At 47.0% G+C, this 24014-nt stretch overlaps 1 protein-coding gene across 1 annotated transcript in view; it reads right to left on the reverse strand.

Annotated features, from left to right (window-relative positions):
* Positions 1-19151: 19151 nt before the first annotated feature.
* The window catches only part of LOC146190269 (epidermal retinol dehydrogenase 2-like), a 98024-nt gene continuing 93161 nt past the window's right edge, over positions 19152-24014 (reverse strand). Inside the window, exon 3 of the mRNA XM_084600721.1 lies at positions 19152-21630. Coding sequence (XP_084456847.1) covers positions 21531-21630 — 100 coding nt within the window. The 3' untranslated portion in view covers positions 19152-21530. The remainder of the gene's footprint in view (positions 21631-24014) is intronic.

A 24014-nucleotide genomic window follows, 5' to 3' on the forward strand; every position in this document is an offset into this window, starting at 1 on the left:
CGCTACCGTTTCCGTGGTGGACGACGGCTGTTGCGACGTGCGTCTTTCTCCCCCTTTTCTTTTTCTTCTCTGTTTTCTCTTCTGTCCGCACGAGGCAGCGGTGGTGGTGGTGGTGACAAACGTTTATTGAATCAAAAAGGGGTAGATGTATTCATCGGCCGGATCTATGAACAGCCAGCCCTTACAGATACTGGGTGGGGTCCCTAGTACGGGACCCCAGTGGCGTCGGCCGCTGCCCGGGCGCGCTCGACCAAGGCCTTATGGGCCTGCAGGTCATAGCAGCCGAGCAGGGTCGCCTCCCAATCCTCCCGAGTGGGGTTGGGGTGAGGAGGAATAGCTGGGTTGGATGGGCAAGCCCACACCATGTGGTAGATGTCCGAAGACTTCTCCGCACAGTGCGGACAACTGCCCGTGAAGGAGGGATTAAAATGTTTTAGTGCTGCCGGGCACAGCAGAGTGTTGGTATAAAGACGGAGTAGAAGCCGCTCCTCCGCCTTAGATAGACCTTTACTTGGGCGAGGGTAAAGGCTATGACAAGACTGATATTAAAGAACAATGTCTTTAAAAGGCAGCGGAGGTGGCTCAGCTACAGAGCCTGTAGTATGCTCGCAAATTTTATTTTCCTTCTTCCTTCAGCCGCAACAGCATGAACCAGTAAAGGCTTTCGCCTTAATAGTCGGTTCACAGGAAAGGAAAGGCACAGTATCTGTCACATTTGTTTCAGTTGTCACCTGAACTACCTCAACAGCGCCGCAAAGGAATCTGTGGCTTGTCATGTTATCATCAAATGGGAGTGAAAGTTACCTAAGATACGCTGTTCGGCTGTTTTTTTTCCCCTCGTAAGCGTGTGGGTTATTTTTGAGAGAAAACGCTTTTTTTTTTCATGATTCCCTGTTTTATGTAGTGTTAGGGGGTGATAAACATTGTCTATTTGCCTTATAGTTTTCCAAAAAAAAATCAAATTCTCTGATTTTGCATGTTCTTTTGGGGCTATATTTTCCTTGAAATGAGCGAATTAGAATAATAATAACAACAATAACAATACATAATAATAATTGGTTCAAACCACACCGTAGATGGAGGGATGAAAGTGCCCCCCCTCGCCGTTTACGGCGGGGGCTCGTCTGCAACTGGCAGTTGTACAGTGGTGAGAGAGAGAGAGAAACAACTTTTATTGCCAAAAGAGCGTGATCATTAAGGCATGTCTGCCTGGCGGGGCCCCCAGGTGGGGTCGATGCTCTGGGCAAGCGCCAGCTGCGTCTTCTTGTCTGAGCAAGTTGGTCCCAGCTCTCCTCGGAGGGAGCTGGCAGTAAGGTACGAGGGGGTGGTCTTCCCCTACATCCCCAAAGGGTGTGTGCCAATGTGGCCGTTGCTGCACAGGCGCAATTGGGGCAACTAGGGTCGTAGTCCCCGTCCGTAATCAGTGCCAATCTTGAATAGTTAAGAATGGAATGTGTTCGAAGTTTATGCAGCATGGTGGCCTGCGCTCTGTCAAGGTCAGGATGGGGAGGCGGGAGGCGTCGTCTCGTCTCTCTGTGTATGTTAGTGATTTCGGCAAAAGTCAAGGGGGCCTCGGCTAAGGCCTCTGAATCCGCGGAGCCGCCCGCCCGGCTTGTTAGACCTCGGGCTAGTCGGTCGACCCCTTCGTTCCCCGCGTGGGCGGGTACCCAGACTAAGTTGGTTGGTTGGTTCATAGGAAGGGAAAGGCGCAGTATCTGTCACACTTGCTCTGTGGACACCTGAACCGCGCCGTAAGGGAAGGGATGAGGGTGGGAGTGAAAGTGGATAGAGAGAAAGGGGGGGCCGTAGTGGAGGGCTACGGAGTAATTTCGACCACCTGGGGATCTTTAACGTGCGCTGACATCGCACAGCACACGGACGCCACTTCGTTTCGCCTCCATCGAAACGCAGCCGCCGAGGCCGGGATTTGAATTTGGGCGATTTTATGTAATTCGATGAGTTATGCAAGAGTGTTGTAGACACCCAGATGGAGCAATCACTGTGTGCTAGCATAGTGGGGCAGTCCTAGAGCCGCCTTATACGCGGAGCGGATTACGCTGTCCACTGCTTCCACATCCTTCTGGCGTAGGTGGTAGTAAGGGAAGGCATAAACAATGCGGCTAATTAAAAAAGCCTGGGTTATGCTGCAAAGGCCCTCCTCTTTCATGCCTCGACGGAAGCGCGTACCTGGCGACATGAAGAGCAAGCACTGAGTGGAAATGAGACCGAGAACCCGCGAGCATACTGCTTTATTTTGGCCGCGCATGCGCATTGGACGCATATCTCAAACCCAGGGCCTAGCGTTAGATGGCGCTGAGTTGCTCCGCGGAGCACCGTCGGTGCGCTCTAGAGACTGAGGCTGATAAAACTATTCACAATAGAGGAAGTCAGCTATAGCGTGCCGCAGGCCGTGGAGACTTTTGGCGACGCCGGCCCATTCGACGGCCTTAAACTGAATGCCAGGGCCATCGCTGGAGCTTGTCCCAAGCTTCTTTAGAAGGATCAGGTCAGAGTTCTTTGGGAGGCTTATGGGCTTTGCACGCCCAGATCACATGCTCGCAAAACCGGCAGAAGGGATTCATATCCTTATAATTTTGATATGTAGTTTGGGTTGGGGAGGGTCCCCATCTGTAGCTGTCTCCATATGACTTGTTGCCTGGTTGAATTGAAAGAAGCCAAGTCTACGAGTCCAAGGCAAACGTTGGGGATATTTTTTTGTTGTTGGTATTGACAAGAATTAGTCTTGTTGTTTTTAAGGATAAAGAGCATGACGCGATGTTTTTCTTTCCGCTTTGAATTCGTGAAAGACGAAACACAAGAAAGCGTGGAAACTTTTTATTCATTGCGGTTGCAATGATTCGAGGGTCCCTGTGCAGTCTTATGGTTATGGGACCCTCGTCTGTATTTTTTATGCATTTTGTAAACATGTTCAATCTAATAAACTTTCACTTTCGCTTGTTAAAAAAAAAATCAATGCCAGTTTCAAGCCGGGACATTGCTCGAACAACAGCTCGGGACCCCATGCTTTGTAAAGTGACAGATTTCATAAGTGTGGGGTGGCAGCGTCTGTGACTGAAAAAGATTTGAAGCCTTTTTTTTTTTTTTTTTTTTTTTTTTTTTTTTTTTTTTTTTTTTACAGACGCAGCGAGCTCACAGTTCACCAAGGCTGCATCATGTTCGGGATGCGAATGATCGTGCCGGCAAAGTTGCGCAACCTGCTGCTGGACGAACTCCACGAAGAGCACCCAGGCATCGTGCGCAGCAAGCATGTAGCGCGCAGCTAAGTGTGGTGGCCGTCCATCGAGGCGGACCCAGAGCGTCGTATCAAGTCCTGCGTAAGTTGTCAAGAACAGCGTTCCGAGCCGTGCAAAGCGCCCCTGCATCCTTGGTCTTGGCCAAGGAGAGCGGTGTGGTACGGAACAAATCCAGTCGTGCGGGTTCTAAATCTAGGTTCATGTTATCATTTATTGCTTTTATTTTTGTAGCGAAAGCGACACTACTCTGCCCTTGAGCATTTCGCCAGTATTTCGCCGGTACCTGAAAGAGCACAAACTCGAGGCTCTCTTTCATGTGGGAGGGTGACATTAGCATGACATGACATTTGAATCCACGTTACCCCTGTGCCACGCAGGTACGTTCGTACGGCTTCATGTGTGGGCTGGTAGCCTACGCCATCGCGACATTCTCTTAAAGGCGAAGCTGAAGTGTCAACCACAATTTTGTAGAGAAAGGTATACCACGCTACCCTCGAGCATTTCGCTACTGCCTGAAAGAGCGTCCCGTTGCTTAGCAACCGGTTTCGCCGCTGTTGCAGAGGAACAACAACAAGAGGGCAAAGCAACCACTGGTGATAACAACGGCTCGGTAATTGCCACCCTGGTGGAGACTCAACAGCGAGTTGCCCGCAGCGAAAGCTTTCGCTCCATATTCGATTCAGCAGCATTGAACCACTGTATTTTTTTTTAAATTATCGCTTCAGTTTGAACGCCGGCCATGCAACCTAGCACCCGCTGTAAAATTTCATTTATTTTTTACTGCAGAAGATTGAATGAGTGCATCGAGACTAGCTTTTTTCTCGCCTGTACGCTGCGACGTGAACTCGGGGCGCGCACTCGGAGGCGCGAGTAGCAGACGCGGGCTTCTGTTCCCGCTTTCACTTGCAGGTAATTTAATTTCTAGTCATAAAGTGGATTCAATGCAATTTACTGATGTTATCTAGTGTGCAAACTTGGCTTTTACCAGATATTCAAGTCGAGCTGTCTCGCCGCTTTATTTTTCTTACCCCCGTCTAAGGCCGCTCCATGCTCTTCACTTGTATGTTTTACTTGGTGCACCGTGGAACGCAAGAGTTTGGTTCTTTTTTTAATCATTAAGGTTGCTACCTACCTACCTGGAATAAACAAGCATCAGTGCGAACGTATAATGCGCAGAAAAGAAATAGCATGCCGGCCCTTCAATTCGAGCTTCGATTTCAGTTTTGCTGCTGCTAGCATAGGGGAGGGGGGGGGGGGGGGGGGGTCATCGCAGCCGCAATTACTAAATCGGCCAACCACGGTTACATAAAAATTAAAGCTATAATAGCACCGCCTCCTTACCTGGGAGAAATAGGTCGTGTCTCTAAAAATGCTGTGAACACACGATGATCGGCTGTGACGCAGTGGTTTGAAACACTGCAGTTCGTGCGCCCAAAGTTGCCTTCTCTCCGCGGGCTGTTGGCAGTCGGAAAACAATGGAATGACACTTTCCGGCTCTTTGACTTCCAAAAAGATACGTCACAGTGCTGCTTTAGTTCGCCTCCGCGCTCTGGGAAGAACATCCGAAAGTGCTTGCAGCACCAGCAGCACGCGGTGCGAATCTGCCGAGAACATTCTCCGCCGACAGAACTGCGGCGCGTCCTCTGTGTGGTATCGATGGCGTAAAAATAATAATCTTTCTATTTTTTATAGAGAGATTACGACATCTGAATGCACCGCTAAAGCACTCTCAATGAAGCCACCAAAATGTGTTCCATGCGCTGCCGATTTTTCTTATTACTACGCGAAGATTCTGAGAAGAATTATCAATACGAAACGACCATTCAGAAGTTCCCGTCCGGAAGAACCACAGGTGCTCAAAATAACCTGGTGGCCTCCTCCACTACGGCGTCCTTTATAGCCTAAGTCGCTATAAGAAATTAGGCCACATAAACCAAAACCAAACTAACCCGGAGTCCCGAGTGTCGGATAAGGGTGAAGTGTCTTCAGTGTGCCGCTCACTTCTATATAAGCGCAGTCAGAAATGTGTATGGTTTTAATTTCGTTCATCATCATCATCATCATCATCATCATCATCATCAGCCTGACTATACCCACTGCACGGCGAAGGTCTCTCCCATTTCTCTCCACTTAACCCGGTTCTGTGCTAGCCGCATCCACTTAACCCCTGCGCCCACCTAACTTTCTGCCGCCCCTTGCTACGCTTTCCTTCCCTTGGAATCCAGTTTGTTACCCTAAGCGATCATCGGTTATCCTCTCTTCGCACTATGCATGTCCTGCCCATGCCCATTTCTTCTTCTTAATTTCCACTAGAATGTCGGTAACTTGAGTTATTTCTCTGACCCACTCTGCACGCTTCCTACCTCTTAATGTTACCCCTACCATTTTTCTTTCCATAGCCCTCTGTGTCGTCCTCAACTTCAGTAGAGCTCTCTTGGTTAGCCCCCACGTTTCAGCCCCATAGGTGAGTACAGGCAAGATGCAACTGTTGTATACTTTCCTCTTGAGCGATACCGGTAAGCTGCTAGCCATAATCTGCGAGTGCTTGCCAAATGCGCTCCATCCCAATCGTATTCTTCTTCTTATTTCCTTTTCATGGTCCGGATCTGCGGTTGTTACCTGTCCTAAGTAGACATATTCGCCTACCACTTTCAGTGCTTCGCTACCTAACGTAAACTGCTGTTCCTTCCCAATGCTGTTGAACATTACCTTAGTCTTCTGCATATTGATTTTCAAGCCTCTACTTTTCCTGTCTAGGTCATCAATCATTATTTGCAGTTCATCCCCCGAGTTGCTTAGCAAGGCAATGTCATCAGCAAATCGCAGATTATTGAGGTATTCTCCATCTACCCTTATCCCTAACTACTTCCATTCCAAGTCTCTCAATACTTCCTCTAAGCAAGCTGTGAATAGTTCTGGAGAGATCGTGTCTCATTGCCTAACACCTTTCTTTAAGGGAATTTTGTTACTTTCTTTATGCAGCACTATGGTTGCTGTGCAGCCACTATATATATCTTCCAGCACTTTCACGTACGGCTCGTCTACCCCCTGATTTCGCAATGCCTGCATCACCGCCGAGGTTTCAACTGAGTCAAATGCTTTTTCGTAATCAATGAATGCTATGTATAAGGCCTGGTTACATTCCGATCATTTTTCTATTACCTGGTTGATGGTATGGATATGATCGATAGTAGAGTACCGTTTCCGAAAACCTGCTTGATCCTTTGCTTTATTGCAGTCTAAGGTTGTCCTGATTCTATTAGCGATTACCTTAGTAAATACGTTATACGTAACAGACAGTAAGCTGATCGGTCTGTAATTTTTAAGGTCCTTAGAGTCCCCTTTCTTATGAATGAGGATAATGTTTGCATTCTTCCATGGTTCCGGTTCACATAGATCCAATTAATCGCCCCCGAATTGCGCGTGCTGTCTATTTTCCCTCTGGTCACATGGGAGGATTTCATTTCACCTCGAGATTAAAATCGCGTTACCTAATATAGAAGATGAACAGATGAACTATACAAAAATACTTCGAGAATTTTCGAAACATTTGCAAAAATATTGCAGAATGTTGCAAAAATGCAACTAGCCTCGCTTATAGTGCGATATAACCTTTTTTTTTTTTTTTTGTATTATAGCATAAGTGCCCCATTGGAATTTTGAATTACTGCGATTCCGGGCCACCATGGTCCTCAAGGCAACGAAATCGCTGACGCGGCTGCTCAAGAGCTTATTTACCGGTCTCCTCCCACATATTTTTCTGGCTAAAATTATCATCAGCCAGAATATATTCACTGCATGGCAAAGACTTCTCCCTTATTACTCTAATTAACCCGATCCTTTGCTTTTTCTGCATCCACTTGACTCCTGCGAACTTCTGAACCTCATCCGCCCACTTAATTTTCTGCTAGCTGCATCCATTTGACACAAGTAAACTTGTTACTCTCAACCACCCTGTTAGTTTTCTGCCACCCTCCGCTACGCTTTAGTTCCCTTGGAATTCAATTTCCCGTAGCGACCATAAGTTGTCCTCTTCGCTCTACATGTCCTGCCCATGCCCATTTCTTCTTCTTTATTTCCACTGGAATGCCATTAACTAGCGTTGATTCCCTGACACACTCTGCATTCTTCCTGTCTCTTGACACCACATCTGCCATTTTCCGCAAGGAAAGTCGTCGAAGTTGTATTAGTATAGTTGCCGACACCGCCTGTCGGAAATAATCTGGGATCGCATAAAGAAAACTATCATGGTAATTTGGTGTTCTGGGGATTGATGAAGGATAGGTGTGTTGTAGGCGATGACGAATCCATGAAATCATTGTAATTGATTAATGAATGAATTTAAAGAAATTAAAACAATTGGAAAAATGGGGGTTCAAAGGTGTCAAAATGATCTGGATGAAAATTTACGGTGTGTATAATGTATGAATTTATTCATGAAATAATTGAAAAAAAAATTCAAGAAAGTGTGCTTCAATGGTGTTTGTATGCTCAGAATGAAAAGCTATGGCACGATGATGCTATTTAAGAAGTTTATAGTGTTAATTGATCAATTACGTAATTGAAAAATAGATAACTTGAAAAAGGAGGTTGAGAGGTGTTAAATGCTCAGAACACCTCATATAACATATAAGGCAGTGCATGGTGATGCTAATGTAGAAAATACAGAATATGTAATCGATCAAATAATTGAAATAACATAAAATGAAAACGCGTTAAAATGAGTCAGAATGGAAAGCCAATGTTTGCTTACAAAACTCCTTGGATAAAAAAATTAAAGATAAAAAAGAAAGGTACATTATTAAAATATAAAATTGAAAAAGTGAGAACCATGTTTGTGTGTGTGTGTGTTTTAACGTACGCTATCGCGTCATACCCTTAAGGGCGGAGCTTAAGTGCCCTTCTAATTTTTGTAAACGTACTCCCATACCACTTTCAGCGCCTCGGTACTAAAAACTGCTGCTTTTCCGAGACCGTTGAACATTACTCTAGTCCTCCGCATATTAGGGAGGTTTCCGAACGCCTGAAGCTAGCGCTCTTCCATTTTTCTGAATTTTCTGTCGTTGTGAGCTATTTGTGATCTCGTCAACCTTCGGGATGGCGGGCGCACGACCCCTGCGCCCACCCGCCACCATCGAACATGCTGCGGCGTACTCGACGGGTCACCTCAACGTCGCGGACGTGGAGCTTCTAGACTCGGCAGATGACTCCACAGTCACTGAGATGGATTCTGATAGCAGCTACACGCCTGTACAGTCGCGCCGCCTGAAAAGGAAGCTGCGCCGAACATCAGTAATGAGTGAGACATCAAAGAAGATTGCTGAAAAGCAAGGGATCTTTTCCGTGGCCTTCGTACCAACAACGGCAACGGCGAATCTGAATGTTATAAACAGACAGCACCTGACCCAGTTTTTCGACCAGCTGGTTCCCGGGGAAGTTGACGAAGTCAGAATTAATCACTGGAAGAATGTCCTGACCGTGGATGTCAAATCCCAGGCTACAGTGGACAAGCTGAAAGGAATTGGTGCGCTTGGCAACATGGCGGTACGTTCCTTTCTTGCACATGGAAAAAAGACTACTGCGGGTGTAATCACCGACGTTGACCCCGAGATAAGTGAAAGCGATCTCTGCACGCTGATCAAATCTACGGCGCGCATTGTGGATGTTCATCGTTTCGGCCGCTCAAAGTGCGTTAAATTAGTCTTTGAAACTGAATCCCTCCCGTCCCACGTTAAAGTGGGCTATGTGAGACACCCAGTTCGGATGTACGTTCCAAGACCTGTTCAGTGCCACAAATGCCACAAGATCGGACATGTGAGTGCCGTTTGTCGAAACGAGGTATCCTGCCGTCGATGCGGCGGTACGCATACTCATGACACATGCCAAACGGAGACTATCAAGTGTGCGAACTGCTCGGGTGCCCATGAAGCAACGGCTAAGGACTTTCCTAAAATTAGGAACGAAAGACGTATACTAAAGAAGATGGTGCGAGACAACTCTACTCATCAAGAAGCGGCTGCATCTATTCGTCGTAGCAAACACCGTTCCCGACGCCGACACAAGGAATCGGAAGGCAAGTCTAGCCTGGATAAGTCAACTTCAGAGTTAACGTCAGCTCAGGTGCCACAACAGATTGAGTCTAATCCCGTTAAGAATACTCTTGCTGTAATGTCACAGGCAATGTCACAGGCCAAGGATCAGACAGAAGCTGCTGTAGTACCTGCCGCCTCCGATGTTGAGTGGCCTGCTCTACCATCAAAGGCCATCGCCAGGCCTCATCCCAGTTTGGTTGCCACACGTGCTGAAAATTCCGACAACCTCGACAGCCAGCAAGTGAAAGAAATGCTGAAACAGCTGGTTCGTTCAATGCGGGTGCTGCTCTCCAGCATCAACACGCAAAGAGCAAAGTTTGCTGTTCAATTTTTGGACGCATTTGAGCCGCTCTTGGCGGCATTGCAATAATTCACAATGGCGCAACAAACTAACGCCACCTTTGTGACGATGCACTTGCGCCGCAGTGTAGTGATGCAATGGAATGCCCGAGGCCTGTGTGGTCGGCTGAGTGACTTCCGACAGCGGGTACAGAAGTACCGCTTTCCCGTGATTGTGATCTGTGAGCCCAACATGCCGGCTGCTTTCCGCCTTTCTGGGTATGTTCTGCTGTGGTCTCGAGAAGCAGACGAAACAAGCAAAGTGCTGGTGTGTGTACGTCAAGACATTGCGCACGTCCGCCATGCTCTGCAGCCCCACAGCACGAACCACTACATTTGTTTGACATTAACCCTGAAAGGACGAGTATGTTCTGTGATTGGCGCCTATATTCCACTGAGAGATGGCTTGGACAAGTCATATCTATTTTCAGCAATCCAGTGCTGTACAGCTCCTCGTATTATTGTGGGGAACTTTAATGCTCACCACCCTCAGTGGGGTAGTGCCATAATGAGCAATCGAGGAAGAGGCCTGGCAGACTTTATGCATACGCAAGATCTCGTCAATATAAACGACGGCTCACCGACGTTTCTACGCTGAACAACCTACAGCAGCTGCTTGGATGTGGCGTTTGTTTCCAGAAGCCTCCATCCCTCTGTTTCTTGGTGTAGTGATGTGGAAACACATGGGAGTGATCACATACCAACGTACGTATGCATCAAGTGGTTTGCACCTGCCACTTCGCCTCGTGTGCAATACACAGACTGGCCCGCCTTTAGGGCATCAGTGGAGATTTCCAGCGTGGACCTCCGGTCACCATCTCAAATAGAGGGCCTCATTACTTCCTCTCTAAGTGAGAACACTCGCTATGTTTGTGCGCCGATGTCAGTGTCCAGCATCGACGTGGAATTCGAGCGACTTCGCGCGATCCGTCGGCGAGCTGAAAGGAAGTACAGAAGAACGAAATCTGCACAAGATCTCGCACTTTCTCGCAAAGCTAAACGACACGTTCTACGCCGCCTGGAGAGGTTAGGACGACAACGTTGAAGGCAGTTCTGCTCATCACTGGATCCCCGTAAGCCCCTGTCGCGTATCTGGCATGTTGCAAGAAGCTTGCGCACACCTCCGCGAGAAAGGCACCCTTTTCGTGCCCTGGCCCTTTATCAAAGCCGCAGTGAAGTTGACGTAGCTGCAGATTTTTGCAAAAGGGTTGTGGGCACAAACCAGGCACAGTTACCAATTTCAGAGGTTTTCGCGCCACCTTCGCCGAATGATGAATACGACGTGCCCTTTACAATAGCTGAATTAGACGTCGCTCTTGCTTCTTGTCGGCATTCATCTGCGCCTGGTCCTGACGGGATTACTTATACAACCTTATCAAACCTAGGCAAGGATGGCAGAACTGCACTACTTAATTACTTCAATGATATATGGGCTTCTAGTACTGTTCCTGAACACTGGAAGATTAGCCGCCTGGTTGCTCTTTTGAAGCCTGGAAAGCCTCCTCTCGAACTTACCTCATACCGGCCAGTTGCCCTAGCAAGCTGTGTTGGAAAAGTTATGGAGCGAATGGTGCTGACAAGACTGGAATGGTATCTAGAGACTAATGATCTTTATCCGAATATGATGACTGGATTTCACCGCGGACGCTCTTCCATTGATAGCGTCATCGACCTTGTGGCGACAGTAGAACACGAAAAGTGTCACCGTCGACTAGTAGCTGCTGTCTTTTTAGATATAAAGGGAGCTTACGACAATATCCTACATAATGCTATTCTTGATGCACTTGACGACGTGGGAGTTGGTGGCCGGCTGTACTTGTGGATTGTAAGCTATCTCAGTGGCCGCTCTTTTTACATGACTACGCCTGAAGGAGATAATACCCGCTTTCAAGTTGGTCATGGAGTTCCACAGGGAGGAGTCCTCAGCCCAACTTTAACGTTGCGCTAATTGGCCTGGTGAGTGAACTACCAGCTAACATCCACATAAGTGCATATGCTGACGACATCTGCATCTGGGCCTCTGGTTCGACGTGTCCACAAATACGTGCGAGATTGCAACGAGCTGTGTCATCGACATCGATGTACTTACGGCGTCAAGGTTTATACTTAGCGGCAGAAAAGTGTGCAGTGATTGCGTTTACGGGGAAATGTGTCAGCCGCTACCCGATTACCCTTCATGGAGTCGTAATACCATACGTCTCCAGGCACAGATTATTGGGAGTAATTATTGACCACCGCCTATCTTGGTCGAAACATGTTACTATGGTGAAGAAAAGGCTAATTAATTTTTTGCCATGTACTTCGTTACATAGCTGGTATCAAATGGGGTCCAACTGAGCGCTCATTAATACGGCTTTACGAGACCCTGTTTGTTGGCTACATCCGGTACAGTCTTCCTGTATGAGCATTTCATGCTTGCGGACTTTAGAGAGCGTGTAATCATCATCATCATCAGCCTGATTATACCCACTGCAGGGCGAAGGCCTCTCCCATATTTCTCCACTTAACCCGGTTCTGTACTAGCTGCATCCACTTGACCCCTGCGAACTTCTTAATCTCATCCGCCCACCTAACTTTCTGCCGCCCCCTGCTGCGCTTTCCTTCCCTTGGAATCCAGTTTGTTACCCTCAGCGACCATCGGTTATCCTCTCTTCGCACTACATGTCCTGCCCATGTCCATTTCTTCTTCTTAATTTCTACTAGAATGTCGGTAACTTGAGTTATTTCTCTGACCCACTCTGCACGCTTTCTATCTCTTAATGTTACCCCTACCATTTTTCGTTCCATAGCCCTCTGGGTTTTCCTCAACTTAAGTAGAACTCTCTTAGTTAGCCTCCACGTTTCAGCCCCATAGGTGAGTACAGGCAAGATGCAACTGTTGTATACTTTCCTCTTGAGCGATACCGGTAAGCTGCTAGTCATAATCTGCGAGTGCTTGCCAAATGCGCTCCATCCCAATCGTATTCTTCTTGTTATTTCCTTTTCGTGGTTCGGATCTGCGGTTACTACCTGTCCTAAGTAGACATATTCGCCTACTACTTCCAGTATTTCGCTACCTAATGTAAACTGCTGTTCCTTCCCGAGGCTGTTGAACATTACCTTAGTCTTCTGTATATTGATTTTCAAGCCTACCTTTCTACTTTTCCTGTCTAGGTCATCAATCATTATTTGCAGTTCATCCCCCGAGTTGCTTAGCAAGGCAATGTCATCAGCAAATCGCAGATTACTGAGGTGTTCTCCATCTACCCTTATCCCTAACTGCTCCCATTCCAAGTCTCTGAATACTTCCTCTAAACAAGCTGTGAATAGTACTGGGGAGATTGTGTCTCCTTGCCTAACACCTTTCTTTATGGGAATTTTGTTACTTTCTTTATGTAGAACTATGGTTGCTGTGCAGCCACTATATATATCTTCCAGCACTTTCACGTACGGCTCGTTTATCCCCTGATTTCGCAATGCCTGCATCACCGCCGAGGTTTCAACTGAGTCGAATGCTTTTTCGTAATCAATGAATGCTATGTATAAGGCCTGGTTACATTCCGATCATTTTTCTATCACCTGATTGATGGTATGGATATGATCGATAGTAGAGTACCGTTTCCGAAACCCTGCTTGATCCTTTGCTTGATTGCAGTCTAAGGTTGTCCTGATTCTATTAGCGATTACCTTAGTAAATACCTTATACGTAACAGACAGTAAGCTGATTGGTCTGTAATTTTTAAGGTCCTTAGAGTCTCCTTTCTTGTTAATGAGGATAATGTTTACATTCTTCCATGGTTCCGGTACCGTCGATGACACCAGGCACTTCGTATACAGGGTGGCCAGTTTTTCTAGCACGATATCCCCCCCGTCCTTCAGCGAATCTGTAGTTATCTGATCCTCTCCAGCTGATTTCCCCCTTTTCATAGTTTCTAGCGCTTTCTTGACCTCGTCCTTCGTCACTGGTGGAACGTCTGACTGTTTTTCCCTACCGCCAATCTTATTACGGTCCTGACTACTTTGGCTACTGTAGAGATCTGTATAGAACTCCTCGGCTACTTTGACTATCTTTTCCATATTAGTGATGACGTTGCCCGCCTTGTCCCTTATCGCATACATCTGGTTTTTGCCTATGCCCAATTCCTTCTTTACCGCTTTAAGGCTGCCCCCGTTCTTTATAGCATGCTCAATTTTCTCCATGTTATACTTCCTTATATCAGCCACCTTGCGCTTACTGATTAGCTTTGATATCTCGGCCAATTCGATCTGGTCTGTTGAATTGGAAGCTTTCATACTCTGGCGTTTCTTCATCAAATCTTTCGTATCCTTAGACAGCTTGCCGGTATCCTCTCGAACTGTCCTACCGCCTACTTCTACCGCGCACTCAGTAATGATATCTCTGAAATTATTGTTCCTTGCCTCTAGGGTAATGTCGCCATCCTCAGTTAGAGCTGAAAACCTATTCTGTAGCGAGATCCTGAACTCTTCTGCCCTCCCCCTCACCGCTAATTCGTTGATGGGTTTCTTTCTTACTAATCTGTTGCGTTCCTTCTTCAGATTTAGGCTAATTCGAGACCTCGCCATCCTGTGGTCACTGCATCGCACTTTCCCGATTACCTCTACATCTTGCATAATGGCGGGGGTTGAACACATTATGAAGTCGATTTCATTTTTAGTCTCTCCGTTAGGACTTTTCCATGTCCATTTGCGGTTCTTCCGTTTGCTGAAGAAGGTATTCATGATTCGTAAGTTATTGCGCTCTGCAAACTCAACTAGTAACTCCCCCCTGCCATTCCTAGAACCAATGCCATAGTCACCTACTGCCTTGTCTCCTGCCTGTTTTTTCCCTACCTTGGCATTGAAATCGCCCATTAGTACAGTATACTGCGTCTTTACTTTTCGCATTGCCGATTCTACATCTTCATAGAAGCTTTCAACTGCCTGGTCATCATAACTACATGTAGGTGCATAGGCCTGTACAACCTTCAGTTTATACCGCTTATTAAGCCTAATTGCGATGCCTGCTACCCTCTCATTAATACTATAAAATTCATCTATAGTACCCGCTATATACTCATTGACAAGGATACCTACTTCTAGTTGTCGCCTCTCTGGTAAGCCTCGATAACACAGTACATGCCCATCCTTCAGTACAGTATATGCCTCATTCGGCCTCCTAGCCTCACTAAGCCCTATGACATCCCATTTCATGCCCTCTAGTTCCTCTAACAGCACTGCTAAGCTAGCTTCACTAGCTAGGGTTCTAGCATTAAACGTTGCGAGGGTCAGTTTCCAATGGCGGCCTGTCCAGCGGAGCCAGGCTTTCTTAGCACCCCCTGCTGCGTCACAGGTCTGACCGCCGCCGTGGTAAGTTGTTCCGCAGCCGCTGGTGACTGAGGGCCGGGGGTTTATGGAGCTTATCATAGGAGGTTGCGGCCAATTACTGCACCAGGGTGGCCAACTCCTGTTCTGGTGAGGGAGTGCGTTGCCGGAGGTGTTCACCGGCATCAGGTCGCACCCCAAACCTGTTTTATGCAATTCCATCGACACGCGGATTTGTTTTTTTTTTTTCATCCGGTGGAGAATTGCGCGGCACTGGGATTTGAACCCCGGTCCTCTTGCATGCGAGGCGGATGTTCTACCGCTACGCCACCGCTGCGCTACGCCATCGCAGGCACTGAAAATATGCCTTGGACTGCCTAGATGCACCTCTAACAAAGGTACAATTGAAGAGGCACATGCTCGCCCAATATTTGAACCACTTCGTGTATATTTACGAGCACTTACAAGACACAGTTTTCACCCGCTCAGCAAGATTCTGGATGAAAGGCCGGACTGCAGTTTTGCAAGTGCACTCCGCTGCCATCAGTCGCAAGTACCGACAGGATATGCCCTTCCATATCGTCCCGCCCAACCACCTTGGACGATGGATAAACCTTTGGTGCACCTTCGTGTTCCCGGAATACTAAAGAAATCAGTGGTGCCAATTAGTGGACTCAAACAACTTACTCTGGCACACATCTGGTCAGAATATCCTCATTATATTCACGTATACACCGATGGATCTGTGTCAATACAGGCATCCGCTGCAGCTGTGGTCATACCAACTCAGAAAACGACTCTGCATTCTATTCGCTGCAGCTATTCGCTACATATGTGGGGAACCACCTCAAAAATGGTGTATATGCACGGACCCAAAAACTGCATTATAAATTTTGGAAAACTTCTTACGCCACACTGCCTATCAGTCCCTGGCACTAAACATTATGAAGCTACTCACATCTGCCCAGCTGCAAAGCCACAGGATAATGTTTCAATGGATCCCTGCCCACTGCGGGCTCCATGGGAATGAACAGGCCGATGTTGAAGCGAAAAGCGCACTCATCAATGGCCTCCAAACAGCTGTGCCTTTTTCAAGAGGTGACACGACGTGCCTTCTTACGAGTTGTGTGAATAATGCTACAGCAGCTTACTGGGCCCAGCCAGACGCCCGACACATTCGTCTAAGAAAGCTCGATCAAACATTAAAATTTTATGTTCAGCGTGATATTCCGCGTCATCAGGCATGCTTACTACATAGACTTCGTTTAAACGTGGCTTTCACGCACAAGTACTTACATTTAATTGGACAGATGGACTCGCCGGAATGTTCAACTTGTGGCATCCCAGAAACTGTGGAGCATATATTATTGGTGTGTCCAGCGTATGCGCGCGAAAGAAGTGTGCTAGCGGCTTCCTTGAAGCGTTTAGACAAGAGGCCTCTGTCGGAGGAACTGCTGCTGGGCGCTTGGCAGGACAAGGGGAAGGGCGTCCAGGCAGTGCGCGCTCTTTGCCATTATTTGAGCGCCAGCGGACTTGATTCGCGCTTGTAAAACAAGCTACTGTGTCTGTATATGTATTTCATATGCCTTCTTCCACATCGTCACCCATCATGACCTTCTTTCTTCTATCCTCCCCCGTCCCCAGTGCAGAGTAGCACGCCAGATTTGAATTATTCCGGCCAACCTCTCTGCATTTTCCTTTCAATATATACATCTATCTATCTCCGCATATTAATTTTAATATAATACCATCAGAGGCTTCGTTCTCCAGAAAATCAGGCGGTGGCGTTGTCGACGTTGACAGTGGAAAAACGCGGGCGTGGCTCTCGAAGTTGGTATGCAGTAGCTGACGTGGTCGGTCTTCGTCAGATCGTGGGGTCGCGCGACCACGTGATGCGACCGACCTGGCAGGAGCTACCAACACAGATTCAGATGGAAGGGTGAGGGGCATCGAACACTCCAGAAGCGTACATTGTCGTCGCAAAGCACACGGGAGCCTTACTTTTCGCCTCGAAAAGCGGCCGCCGCGGCTTGGATTCGATCTTGAATCCTTGTGCGCAACAGTTGATCGCCCTAACCACTGCACCACCACGGCAGGTCTAGGTCATTGATCATCGTTTACAGTTCATGTCCTGAGCTACTTAACAAGGATTGCCGACTACTGAGCTGTATTCTCCATCAACCTTTTCCCACAACTATTCCCCGTCCAGATTTCCGAATACTTCCTCTAATCGAGCATTGTATGGTACTGGGGAGAAATTTATAACATTTTAGTGCGCGCGCGCGCGCGCATGTGTGTGTGTGTGTGTGTGTGTGTGTGTGTGTGTGTGTGTGTGTGTGTGTGTGTGTGTGTGTGTGTGTGTGTGTGTGTGTGTGTGTGTGTGTGTGTGTGTGTGTGTGTGTGTGTGTGTGTGTGTGTGTGTGTGTGTGTGTGTGTGTGTGTGTGTGTGTGTGTGTGTGTGTGTGTGTGTGTGTGTGTGTGTGTGTGTGTGTGTGTGTGTGTGTGTGTGTGTGTGTGTGTGTGTGTGTGTGTGTGTGTGTGTGTGTGTGTGTGTGTGTGTGTGTGTGTGTGTGTGTGTGTGTGTGTGTGTGTGTGTGTGTGTGTGTGTGTGTGTGTGTGTGTGTGTGTCTCCGTGCCGTAATTCGCAGTTTCTCTCGCGATCCCGAACGAACTTTTCTGGTTGTACAGGGTCGTCTACGCATAGGGTGAACACGTGAAGTGTCCGCTCTATTCAAAGCCTTCTGAAATGGCGGTATGTCGGAGCAAAGAAAAGAGAGGGTGGGGCTTGGAATGTGCTGTCATTTCGTTTAGTTGCGCGGTCGTGTTGGACGCGCTGACGCTCTGAAGAGAGCGGCCACGTGCTGGCGTGTCTCCCCTAAGAGCGTACGGTCTTGTACACCTCACGATATCCGAGATATGAGCTGCGGACCAGCCAGCATGGAGTGAAGGTGTTCGTCTCAAAGCAGTGCACCGGAATGCGCGTATCCATGGCACCATGTCATACCACCATACCATTTCGGACATTTTCTCGGAAAGAGATTTTGAACGTACTTTTTCGCTTATTGCTTAGCATCAAGATAACAATCAATATGTCTGTAGATATTTACTCTGCAGGTTTCTAATTTTTTGTTATGAATTTTCAAAAAAGGCACCTGATTGGTTTTCTAATTAAGCGGCGTGGGTCACTTAATTTTGTGAGCGGTGGAAAAACTTCGGAATTGCAATTTTCTCCAGCCTCACAATTTCAAAAACGCACTCCATTGAATTCCTACGGCAGTCATGAGTACTCACTTGCTAGCGCCGAGAAAAAAATGTAAAACTGAATTTTTGCCACGCGTCGGATGCTTAGACGATTCCAGTGAGAATGCAGATAATAGTATTGTATAATATCACGCACTCGCCCCACAAGTAAACGATGTATCAGAATCTGGCCCACTTCGTGGGGCTTTTAAAGCAAACAGGATCGAAACCGAAGTGAAAACCGAAGTGCTAGCTCACGCATTTCCACTTTGGCATAACCACGCTAAGTCGGCCGTCATTATTTTTTGCACTGAGCAAAAGTGAATACTGAACCTTCTGTATGCTCTGAACATTTCTCCCCTCGCTCCTCACAAACTGCATTTCTTTGGAAAAACCTTCCTTTAAAGATATTCCTGCCGCATCGTTCGTCCAGCGCAATAGTGAGTATAAATATCTTTTTTGCGTCTTTGGTATAGGTAGCCACAGACAGGAGTGGGTGCCACGGGATTTAGTGGTGTAGCTGGAGTATGTCGTTTGCGAAAAGCATCACTTTCCAGCGCAGGCGCCTATTTTTATATGTGTTGATAGAATAATGGCCGCTTTTAAGAATGTACCATATGCGGTTTTGTGACCACGGACGCCTGGAGACTCTTTCGTTTCCCGTTGGGGGTACTGTCACCATTCTTGGTACAGAGAGTACAAGGACCTCTCATTCCTTGAGCATCCACGACTGCAACTCTATTTCTTACCTTGTTTATCAGCTGGCTGTGCGCTTCCATTCAGATTGAGCCCAGAATACCGCTTCGGAGTGTTCGATGCTGCGTCTAAGCGATGTCCACTTCTAGGTAATTTGCAGTGCGGAATTGCATTCGATGCATGTTATGATAGCACTCCCCGCATGCCGTTTGTTAGGATGCTCTTCTAACGAAAGGCACTGAAGAAAGCATAATCTTTTTCAAACAGGAGCAAAAAAATAAAACGCAGACATGAAATTCTGGCGCGAACACTTATTTAATGTTAAATAAGAGCTCCGCAAGTATTCTGCAACAACGACTAGGACACCAAGATGAAGAACAGAAACGTATGTGACCACAGAAAGGAGAGCATGCGCTTCCTTAGCATGACGGAAGCATATTCGGTGAGCGAGGGAAATAACAGATCGAAAAGCGTATTTACCTTTAATACCTGCTCGTGCAAGTAGGTCTGTCTGAAGGGCAGAAAAGTCGACGGGTACTATGACGTGTTCAATTTGCAGGCTTTCTTTTTTTTTTTTTTTCACAATCTATTGACACCTTGTCTACCAGCGCAGATGTGCAGAGCGCCGCCGGCAGGTGGACAGGCAGTGCTGGTTCCCCGACGAGAACTCACACAGCGCAAATAGCAACCCAACTATGCAGCTTTATTCAACACTCTGTAAACTTTTCTTTAATGCTGTGTAAGACCACTATGTACAGGAGAATGAACATAGAAAATGAAAAGGAAGTGCCCCTATTAAAAAAAAAAAAAAAAAAAAAAAAAAAAACCCTTTTGGGACTTTGCTCTCGAATTGTCATTTGTGTGACCTTGTCATGCAAGTCTGCGGGGAAGTGCTTAGTAGAACATGAAGGAACAAGAATACTCACTTTCAGGGCACCACGCGGGGCTTTTAGCCCATAAAATAGGTCGAATTAAGGGCGCATTGAATAAAATCTAGAAAGCACTTCCCTCGGAGTAAACGCGAAAGTGTGCCGAAGGCACTACATGTACACCATGAAGTCTTCTTTTTTCATTGTCTTTAGCTCGCGCTGCATGCGCAAAACTTGCAACGTGGCACGACTCAAGAAGGATCTTTCGTTTGGTTTAAGCACGATTTAAATTAGTAATTAGGTGCCATTTAACCCCATCAAAACGTTATCTCCTATTCTCATTGAATGTTTTGAAGTATCGTGCTAGGCTCTAGCATTTTCGCATGACAGGAAAAGCATGGTACAGCACCCGTAACGATGGTGTTCACCAAACTTAATTAAGGTAAAGTTTTCAAACGTTGTAACTGACACGTCGTGCACTTCGCAACCAGCGACTGACATGCTACTGTGGCTGCAATTCTGCATAAGAAAAAAAAAAAAACGAAATATATACGGATGAGCAAAGGCTAGTCAAACCACTCAGAGTATATGCTTCCTGGTCGCGATGTAGGGAGGCTGAAACGATGTTGGATGTTAGGGAGACATAAACTCATTTAAAGCACCAAACTCAAGACGTGTACAAGCTTGACCAGAACATAGTCATCGATCCTAAATGTGTTTCAGCCTCCCAACTCAAGTGACGAGCAGCAGTATTCTTGCGATTCACCGGCCAGATTCACTAGGAACAGCGGCTACATTTTCAGGCAAGTAAATTCGCATGGTCTGACATTGATTTGCTCCATCTTTTAGACAAGCACGAAACCTCGCGCTGTTGTAACTGCCGCCACATTCCCGCGACCAGCATCATTTTATACAAAAGGTTCACGGAAGAATTTTCTGCAACGCATGTGAAAAGCAGCTTTCGACCATGTAAAATTGCGAAGTACTACCACGGCATGTTGCACATTGTAAAACACCATGACCCCTCTTTTCAAACAGCATTAAACGCGCGTTTTTCGTTTCTTAAATAAACATAAAAAGGGTTTGCAATCAAACTATATGCGTGAAATTCTCACATTTCAGGGCCGCTTTAGACATTACTGACTACCATTAGCGCAGTATCCTTTTTTAATTTAGCTATACATTAGGTACAAAAGTATACATTATGCACCATCTTTCTAAAATGCAGTGTCAAGGTAAACGGTGGCGGCAGTTTTGGAGCACGGTCTAGTGCATTGCTCTGCAAGCTACAACGTAGTTCAGTTCAGTCATCAGAAGTTTTTCGGTTTCGGTTCTTCATGCGGCACTGTAAATCACTGATCACTAAAAGCTGCTCTTCTTCCCATTGCCTCAGTCATGCAAATAAAACAAGAGTGAGCATTTCTGTTCACATTGGGCACTATTGTCAGCGAAGCTACTCGAAATTCAGTGGTGAGCAGAACAGTGGTTTCTCCCGTGAATGAAGTAATCAAATAGTTTCCGCTGACACACGACACTGCGCTGGTGCATGTGCACCAGCGAACAAAGTGTAAGCTTGTGTGCCCAATGTAAACAAAAGAATGGTCTGTCTCCTGTGTGACATAAAGACAGGATGCGAGAAAGGAGGGTCTAAAGAAATCAAGCAAAGATAGGACGGAAAAGCACAGCACTGGAAGATGTTGCCACTTGTCCCAGCTGAGATGCTGCCGCTGCTGCTGGTCTCACGCCTTTGCGGCGATGCCTCTGCCGGTGAACTTGTCCATGACTTCGAATCCGCCGAGACCGCGGGACAGGGCCACTATCGCGCGGACAGGAAACATCCTGCACAGCAGCCAGAAAAGAAAGCGAGAAGGGGTGAGCAGCTGCGCACGTGCTCTACTCGTGGGCGTTTACCAGCGACAGCTAAGATTCCCGGATGCCCCAGCAGCAAATCGTAGTGATGCAATCTTCAATGTCCGTCCACAAGCAATCAGCGCAATACGTGCACTCCGCACGCGCGCAAGGAAGAATCGGCTAACAGCAGGTTAAGTGAGCGCCTTGAATCTCACACGAAAACTTACAGCTATAACTAAACCGGCCATATAACAGGTTTTTTAAACACAGAAGGTACGAGAAGTTCCGCAATTGGCATTTATAAGAAATTAGGAATACTCCGCAAAGCGAAAAAGAAAAGCGCTGCGGTGTGCTTATTGCGAGTACGGATGAAAAGCAGGATTAGATCTGTCATATCGCGTTCGGCTTCCGTTCGCCACTATAACTACACAAGGCCAGTAAAAAAAAAAGAATGCAATTGAGTTTTTATCTGCATTATATGCAGGGCAGCAACTCTTAAACCAAGACACGTATCATACGACTTAATAGAATTTCCTTTGAACGTGCTATGAAGGGGTAAAGGAGAAGAGGCTTTCTCTTCCTTCTCTGCCACCACTCGGGCACATTCCTTTCCTTCTTCACCTATGTAGCGTGTCTGGCAGGACACGGCTGACAGGTGCGCATTTTGCTGCTCTTTGCTATTTAGCCCATGCTAAATTACCTGTATTTGCAATCTGTTCTTGTCCACACGCACACAAGTGCGCATCATGAGTGACGTGATCAAAGGCGGCTAACAAACAAAAACGAATACATTCGCTGAAACCATCGCCCATTTTAAAGCTACAAGTAAAAATAATTACGCCCATTCCACATAAATAAACATATTAATACTAGCACCTAAACGCGCTCGCTAGTATTGCAAACATTTCCTTCTACTCGGCCTAAAGAACAGCTGTTCCTTTGTATCACGTAGTTTTGCTTCTGAGGGGCGAAAATTGTATAGCTTCCTCCGCTAATCTGCATATGATAAGGGGTTGTTTTACTTTGCAAGCTTGAAATTCATGTTACACTCATAATGCACACCAGTGAAAAATGCGTAAAGGTATGAGCAGCGTCACCGAACGCACTCACTTTGTAGTGGACGACGATACTTATCTCACGTCGACGCCAAAAACAAACAAAAAACGCAGTTCTAGCCCAGCGCATAGAGATCAATGACAAGCGCTCTCTGGCCACCATCATATCGCTTGGTGGACAGTTGTATGCACCTGGTGTTAGATTGGCGGAAGTTACAGCGCTAGCTACCTGCACCTGCTCTCAACCGTACAAGCAGTAAGTGCTTTGACACCTGTTCGAACCTGATGAAAAAGTCTATAACACCAGAGTTGCCTCTTACCATAAGCCACCAACGCGCATGCGCAGACGGCCTTCAGGAAGCATGTGCAGGCTGGCTCTGGGCAAATGTGCTGCGTCGGAGCCATTTGGGCATGCGCACTGGAAGCTAGCGGTACGTGGTAATGCTGGATGTGCAGACTTTGCAAAAACTGGGTGGCGTTTCCGTGCGTTACTCCTGTCTTCGTCTTTTTTCATGTGATATGTAACAGCATGTGCGACACCATGTGCATAGAAAAGGCCCGCTGAGAAAAAATATGAACAAAAAGCATGTGTTTATCAACTGTACCTTTAAGGAAAGGTAGTTTAACAAAACTTGAAATTGGGCTAGATGGTGCATTGCTTGATTAAAGATAAAGCGCACAGGAAACACACACAAAAGAAGCAGACACAGGACACGCGTTAGCGCGTGTCCTGTGTCTGCTTCTCTTGTGTGTGTTTCCTGTGCGCTTTATCTTTAGTTAAGGAAAGGTGAAAGCGACCTGTCTGAAAACAAACAATTCTCTGCCACCACAGAAACATCGGCGTAAGATAAGTTTGCTTTGGTTTGTGGGATTTAACGTCCCAAAGCGACTGAGGCTATGAGGGACGCCGTAGTGGAGGACTCCGGAAATTTCGGCCACCTGGGGTTCTTTATCATGCACTGACATCGCACAGCACACGGGCGCCTTGTTTTCCGCCTCCGTCAAAAAGCGGCCGCCGAGGCCGGGATTCGATCCCGCGTCCTTGGGCACATTAGTCGAGCGCCGTAACCACCCCGGCGGCTTTCGGCGCAAGATAAGTGGCGGGAAAAGCCAGAAGGGAATCTCGCATATGAAATTTCGCTTTTGCGCTGAGAGAGTGTAAGACATCATCGACCACACGCGCCCACCTTCCGGCACCTGGAGTCATCGGGAAGTCGGAGCGCGTTGATGAAAATGAAGTGAAGAACCTTGGTGAGGAGTAGAATACAAAGATGCCGCGTCGACCTCATCGTCCGCCCTCGCCGATGTACCTCCTGT

The sequence above is a fragment of the Amblyomma maculatum genome, chromosome 4 (genome assembly GCF_055883805.1).
Source record: "Amblyomma maculatum isolate TAMU_Amacu chromosome 4, ASM5588380v1, whole genome shotgun sequence".
NCBI lineage: Eukaryota > Metazoa > Arthropoda > Arachnida > Ixodida > Ixodidae > Amblyomma > Amblyomma maculatum.